Raw genomic sequence first — 7,718 nt, 5'->3', positions numbered from 1 at the left:
GCACATTGCGTCGTTTGTGCTAAGCACAACCCAGCAAACAAATCTACGTCGTCACCACGTGACGGTCACGTGGCGCTGTTGTTGTAGGGACGTTATATTTCTACGTGAATTTCACGTAGATGTGTCGACACGAATCGACGTGGAAGAACGTCGAAATGCACGTGAAAAAGTCCTTGAATTCCCTTGTAGCACTTTACTTTATTCTCCCCATATATATATATATATATATATATATATATATATATATATATATATATATATATATATATATATATATATATATATATATATATATATATATATATATATATATATATATATATATATATATATATATATATATATATATATATATATATATATATATATATATATATATATATATATATATATATATATATATATATATATATATATATATATATATATATATATATATATATATATATATATATATATATATATATATATATATATATATATATATATATATATATATATATATATATATATATATATATATATATATATATATATATATATATATATATATATATATGTATAATATATATGTATAATATATATATATATATATATAAAATTGTCATGGAAATAAAAAGTCTATACTTGAAATGAGAAATTTATTTTAGCAAAAAAAGTACCATTCAGGAGATGAAGACTACATGGGAAGGAGAATGATGGACATGGAGTTGCAGGGCAGGCACCGGTGAGGGAGACCCTGCTGCGCTGGCAGGACGAAGTGAAGGGGGGCATCAGGGAGAGGCAGCTGGAGGAGGAGATGGTGGTGGACCGGAAATGTCAACAGAGGAAGAAGAAGACTGCAGCCATGGCATCTATTCGTTTCAACTGCGGCTAGTCAGAGGAATTTGATGACTCTTCTACAAAATGCTCACGTCTCTTTTGCTCAGGTTCCTGCGGGAAGAAGCAGTTTACTCAGCACACGCGACACTGCAGCCACAAGATTTGTGAGACATATATATATATATATATATATATATATATATATATATATATATATATATATATATATATATATATATATATATATATATATATATATATATATATATATATATATATATATATATATATATATATATATATATATATATATATATATATATATATATATATATATATATATATATATATATATATATATATATATATATATATATATATATATATATATATATATATATATATATATATATATATATATATATATATATATATATATATATATATATATATATATATATATATATATATAAGGAGCTGTGTGTGTGTTCACTAATTTTAAAAATAAAGACTTCTTACTAAGTTGAGAGGGAATAGCAAAACTGGAGAAATGAGGATCAGAACTCACCTTGTATTTTGGGCCACCTTTCCTCTTAGGAGCATGCTTCAGGGCCTCACTAATTTGATGCTCCACTGCAGAGGTTTTTGCTTCTTTGTAGGTTCTCATGCATGCTCCTTTGGGTAAAGAAACCAAAGCATATGAATGTCAGACAAATTTTTGTTTTAGTGTCAAGCATAGGACACACTATTTTCATAACATTACTACATATACTGCTTTGAGTCAGATGAAAACAAGCAATTCTGCACACTTACTGATGATAACTTTGCAGATGGGAAGATCACTAAATGGTAGCTTCCCTTTCTTTCCTTTGAGGCTGTAAAACGACCACACGGAATTCGTTCCAAGCTTTTTAAAAATCCTCCGGACAGCATCGCCAAGGCTGTGCCCTCCAAAAGATGACAAATACAGTGTCTGCAACAAATAGTAGGACCATAAATACAAGAAGATATGATTCTTCAAGACAAAAATAATCTTATATCAATATTCAAAATATCATGAAACTTTCTCATATTCAAATTTATACATTTTTATTTTACCAAATTCCTTTTGAAAGATTGATCAGCCAATTTAGAGTTTAGGTCATCCAGTTCCTCCAAGCTGCTTACTGGAGCTGGCAGTACATCCTCCACATCATCCCCTAGCCCACTGGAAGAAGACTGTAGGCAGCTTAACATCAGCCGCTGGTTTTCCTGGATTGTCTTGAAGTTTGCCATTACAGCGCTCTTGAACTCTGCATCAGGAAGAAAGATTTTCAGTCACAAAGTAATATTTCTAGAAGGTTGATTGTTACTGTCACTGGCAGACTATGAAAAAAAATGCAAGTTTTAATTTTTAAATACACTTAATACGTAAACAATGAAGGCATGCTCTACCTGCAAACTCTGTCTGTGAAACAGGTACAAGTTCTGTTGCACCTCGGTCTGATGAAGCTGTCAGAAATTTAATGTGTATAAGCACCTTGTGTGTATGTGTGTGTGTGTGTGTGTTTCTGTTAATTTCATATATCAGCATTGCAGTTTAGGTCTACCCTGAGATGAGGTGAATGAAAATAAATCACTTTGTATAATCATAAGGATATGGATTTCGTTTACATATCATACAAATTAAAATTACCTGATGTGTATTTTTTTTTCAAATCTTGTGCGTTAACATGTATTATTTCTGAGGACCGTGATGAGGATCTGGTTTTGAAGGATGCATCAGACCATTCTGTAGGGAAAATGGTAATAAAAATAATAGTGGAACTTATATAACTACTATGGTGAAAGTTTCCCCAAAGACAGAAATTTGTAAATACAAGCTTTGTTGTCATACATACCTGGGGAGGAAAATCTTTCATGAACAACCGAGTGTTTGGTATGATGCGAGCTTGTTTTGGAAAGTCCAACTGAAAGGTAATTGGGTACAAATTCACTGTATGTTGTGGTTCTTAACTCATGGAATTGTGAACATATTCGCACACATACTGGCAAAAGTTTCGTGCAATATAGAAAAAAAAAAACATGCTTACCATTTAGGTGAGGAGATTGTGGCAGAACAGCTACAGATGGAGTGTGGGAGAACTCAGGATTATCGCCTTCATCTGTATAAGTTTACGAGCATACTAGTCATTTTGAGTTTGTCTTGTTGTCATAATGAATTAATTAAGGACACATATATGAACAAACCATTCTGTTCAATTGCCAGCATAAGCTATTACAAACCAAAGAATATAATAACGTATAAGAAAAATCTTACCATCAGCTTCATCTGAGAAGTCATATCTAGCAGGCTTTTTGGTAGCTCTGCTTTTTGGACCTTCAGGTTCTGTTTCAACATTTGACGTAACCTCTGCTCTCCTGGACAGTTCCTGGGCCTTGCTGTAGGTTTCTGTGGCGCAAAAAAAATTTACGTATGTAGTTTAAATTTTCATACATGGCATTACAAGCATAAAATTATTCAGATGTTAATAATAATTTACACCTGTCATACCTGCAGATGAAAAAATCCTTATCTCGAATGAATTCCATTTTTCTTTATCTGGGATTTCTTCCTTTTTCACCTTGGCTGCAGCACCTGCCCTTGGAGGCCAGTAACAAAACAGACCCTGAAATTAAAAGATTAGCACACTGTTAATATCAACGATGCATATACAAAACCAAGATTTATATTTCAAGTACTTATATCTTAACTGTCAGAGAGTATATGTATAACGAGCAAGATCATCTGTCTGTTACTCCTTAAACCCGTTAGCATGCACCATCAACATCTTTAAAGGGAAACTCACTTTTTCTTTATGCATTATCCATGACTTGGGAACAACTTCAACTGCCTTTTCATCCAGAAACTCCACAACTACAAATGACATCTGTTAAAATATATTGAAAATTAATGATACATTTCCATGATCACAGGCAGCAAATTCTACACTGTAACCATTTAACATTCAAACTTTTCTACTTAAAAGTTTCCTCACCTGATAGTTTTCAGAATTCATGCAGTATTGCTAGGATTTTTGTGTGTCTTCCACTTCTACTATGTACCATAATTGCCTTTGTTTTTAGGTCGCTTTTTTTAATAAATTTCATATAACTTTTTGCTGTATTTATCTGATAAACTCAATAATCTTGGAATCACATGGGTCATTAAATGCTGATTCTGTTCTGTTGTACACTCTGCACAGTATTTTCTGGTTTCCTTCATCATCTCTTTGGTGTGATAAGGCCACTGCTTCACAACAAGATGAATCATCCAAAATATATGTATTGTCAGGTTTGTTAGTGCAGATGATTTTCTTAAACTTTGCAGGTTTCATTTCACCTGGGTCATTCTGCAGTTCATGAATTCTTTTTACAACTTGTGATAAAGCATTTTTCCTGATCTAACCATTTTCTTCAGTTTATACAGATAGTTCTCAAATGGAAATGCTGCACAGACATCCAAGCTTCCAAACCAACCAGCATCTTCTGCAAGGTGAAGCATGCTATGGACATTGTACACTAAGAACTCATTGCCATAGAGTTCCGACCTCGTTTAACAAAATACACCAGTAGTTGGTGAGCATAGCCCTTATGCATCTGAATAAGTCTTGGTGACACAAGAATGCACAGAGCAACAGAAAGAGTCATAAAATGAGCATAAAGGTCACCTCTTAGGCTGCCTTTAAGAACAAGTTTGCCAGTATACAACAAAAACTGTCTGAATTCAGTTGCCTTCCATCTGTCAATTTCCAGAAGGCTTCTAGGTTTTCGTGCAAAGTTGCTGGGGACAAACTGTTGCATTTCTAAGAGTTTCTTGTTGATTTCTTCAACATGCCTCTGCGTAATCCTAGTTTCTTTTTTTCCTTTTATCCATATCAGGAGTAAGCGCCTCATCACACCAAGGCAGGCTTGATGCATGTAATCTATTGGAAATGATTTTATTAGATCCACAGGAAGAGCTGTAAAAGGGGAAACCCCACAATGGTGCTCTTCTTGAATCTGGTCTCTAAATGACTCATTAGTGCGCAAGACAATATTATCAATTTCCTGATAGGTAAGCCTTCCATACCAAACTCCTTTTTGTGTACACTTATCGCATCCATAGTAACCTGAATATTGTTTAGTGGCTTTAACCATTGCTCTTGCAGGGGCATCACAAACGATGCTTTTCAGTGTTACATGTATTTTAAACTCCTCATACTGAATGCCATGCTGCAGTATGTCATTCAGCTCTCTGATCGTGTCATTCAAGAAATCTAAATTGCATGGCTTTGACGATCCACACGTTAAAGCGACAGGAAAGACAGTTACTGGCTGAATCATGATAGCTTTTACAGCACTGGCCACATGCATGTGTTTGAGCTTTTAAATAGTGGAAGGCCATCAATATTGAGGGACACTTCCAGATTTTGTGTATTTTGTTTTGTTTGTCGAGGATATTTTTCAATTTTTTTTAGTAATGATTCTTTGAGTCCCAAATAAATGTAGCTCATTCCAGATTTGTCTTCAATCTTCACATTTCTTTCAGTTTTCAATAAGGTGCGAGCAGATAAGGGTAGAGAATTATGGCCATTTGATCTTAATAGCTTCAGCAAATCATCAGCAGCATTGTGTTTTATTTGGTGTTTATTTATCCAAGATATTAGGTCACTTGAAATATTTCTTCCTTCATCTGATGACAATGAATCAAATGAATAAAAAGGATTTTATTCAATCAAACACCATGTTTCATCACCATCCTCACTACTTTCTGTACTATGTGGTGCTACATCTTCCACAGACAAGTCCTTCGCATTTTCTGAAGAGTGAATTATATCTGCACATAAATCAACAGAATCGTTACTGTCACTGCTACGGTCTTTTGTTGAACATGTTGCAATTTTTTTTGCAAATCTTTTTCTAGCTATCCAACTTCTCTGATATTGCTTTCGTTTTTCCTTTCGATCCATTTAAAACCTGGAAATCAAAGAAATGCACTAGTTTCATACTACAGATATTAGTTACACTGAAAAAAAGTTGGGTGAGATAAAAATAAATATCTTTTATGACTTAAAAAACAATAATGACGGAAGACGCATTGATTGCTGTACAGATTTAGGGTCAGCTAGTGGCCGAAGAATCTTTTGGATATCGATAAAATTCATTGGGGTGTTATTGAAGTATCTTTGAACATCATTGGTGTTCATTGGGATAACACTGGGTTAACTGAAGGCAAAGTAAGTAAAAAAATTATAGATGTTAGTCTACATGTTAACTACTTTAATTGTAATGCCCATGCATGTGTGTATGTGTGTGTGTGTGTGTGTGTTCATAGTGCTTAAATACAAAACATTACCTTAAAAAAACTCGTTTACTTGAAACCAGAATGGCAGGCAGGTACAGAAGCAAGGGCAAGTACAGCTACACCAAGGATTATGGCATTCACACCCTTGGGATATGTAGTTAATTATGGTGGAAATTGTATTCTGCAGCTCCAGAGAACAGCTGATGCGTAGAATGACGTATGTGCCATCAAATGATACACTAATGTCCATTGCAGGGATCCCACTGTTTGAAGCTGTTGTCTTTGTCATTCTGTCGGTGGAAAAAAAAAGACTTACAAGTTCCTGGATTCTTACTTTATAATGCCATCCTCTTATTAAAGATAAAGCTACTTACTGTCTGTCAGGCCTAAAAACCTCCAATATATAAAAATTACATAATTACACCTCAGCCGCGATGTTACCAGGCCACACACAGACTACGTGACAGCTATACACTTATATAATTCCAACCGCGCACTTAAAACACCAGAATATAAGTAAACTAAGTGAAAATGTGTAACACTAAATCACACATAAAACCACATGTGATTACACCAAAATTATGTTAGATAACAGCTAGCCAGACCACGTGACGCCTCTACACACTTAAATGCTTACAAAACATGCACGCACTTAAAAAATCATTATGGCATTCACACCCTTGGGATATGTAGTTAATTATGGTGGAAATTGTATTCTGCAGCTCCAGAGAACGCTTTAAAAAGTATTACACTCCTCTAAATCACGCATGAAAACCAATTATACCACCAAAATTACGTCAGATTACAACCAGGCAACGTAAAGTACCATTATATAAGTAATCTAAGTTAAAAAGGTTTAACACTCCTGTAAATCACACATACAAAACCACTACTACACCACCAAAACTACGTTAGATTACCTCATCAGCCATGGTATAAGTTTGCGCAAGGACAGACAAACAGGTACCAATCATGTACTAGAATATGGGGCTTGCGTTAAAATATATCCTACGCACGTTAATTTCACCTCTTATATGTAACTTGCACGTCTACTTAAGCCTTGGACACTCCAGACTAAGTTAGAATGGTGAATAATGACATGGAAAGTGTAAAAATTGTGATACACGGCGTGCATTGTTAACCCACGCTGTCCCTCGCCACTACATTTTTCATCACATTCAGGGATGGCCCGAGCGGGGGGTGGGGTTGGGGGGGGTCACCCCCCCCCCCAATGTTTGGTCGGAGTTGGTCAAAAAGTCCTAGTGAGTTGGTCAAATTTTTTTTTTTTTTTTTTTTTTTTTTTTTTTTAGGCAGGAATGGCCACAGGCGGGGAGGGATCAGGGAGCATAGATGGCCCGACTGCGTTATTCGGAACTGTATACTGGCTCAGTATCATCACTCTTGAACCAGCCTCCTGCAGGGGTTAGCGCTGGCTATGTTTGGGTGATCCTCCAAATCCTTCCATGCACATTATGTGCTCCAGGTGGAGTAGATGGTGACATGTGGATAGCTTTAAGACACTCGGCAGTGAATAAGGGTTTGCCTGTAGACTGTAGTAGGGCTGGAACTCGGCACCCCGAGAACGTAACCA

General features: G+C 35.1%; 1 protein-coding gene across 1 annotated transcript; it reads right to left on the bottom strand.

Annotated features, from left to right (window-relative positions):
• Window positions 1-679: 679 nt before the first annotated feature.
• Window positions 680-6,412, bottom strand: LOC126989749 (uncharacterized). Its single transcript, XM_050848360.1, has 11 exons — window positions 6,179-6,412; window positions 3,651-3,731; window positions 3,356-3,470; window positions 3,122-3,253; window positions 2,895-2,966; window positions 2,498-2,593; window positions 2,257-2,313; window positions 1,921-2,114; window positions 1,636-1,795; window positions 1,316-1,497; window positions 680-787 (listed from the first exon to the last, which is right to left on the bottom strand). Exons 2-11 carry the CDS (start codon window positions 3,729-3,731, stop codon window positions 680-682), a joined length of 1,197 nt encoding a protein of 398 aa, XP_050704317.1. The 5' UTR covers window positions 6,179-6,412.
• Between the last annotated feature and the right edge of the window lie 1,306 nt (window positions 6,413-7,718).

Source organism: Eriocheir sinensis, unplaced genomic scaffold (assembly GCF_024679095.1).
Source record: "Eriocheir sinensis breed Jianghai 21 unplaced genomic scaffold, ASM2467909v1 Scaffold1287, whole genome shotgun sequence".
NCBI classification, from domain to species: domain Eukaryota; kingdom Metazoa; phylum Arthropoda; class Malacostraca; order Decapoda; family Varunidae; genus Eriocheir; species Eriocheir sinensis.
Note: the sequence above shows the minus strand (reverse complement) of the source record. Positions and strands in the feature narration are given on the sequence as shown.

Coding starts and splice junctions, on each gene's coding strand:
- LOC126989749 (XM_050848360.1), bottom strand. CDS start 3,731: ATGTCATTTGTAGTTGTGGAGTTTCTGGATGAAAAGGCAGTTGAAGTT. Junction 3,471..3,650: donor GGATAATGCATAAAGAAAAA/GTGAGTTTCCCT, acceptor TTTTAATTTCAG/GGTCTGTTTTGTTACTGGCC. Junction 1,796..1,920: donor AATCTTTCAAAAGGAATTTG/GTAAAATAAAAA, acceptor TATTTGTTGCAG/ACACTGTATTTGTCATCTTT.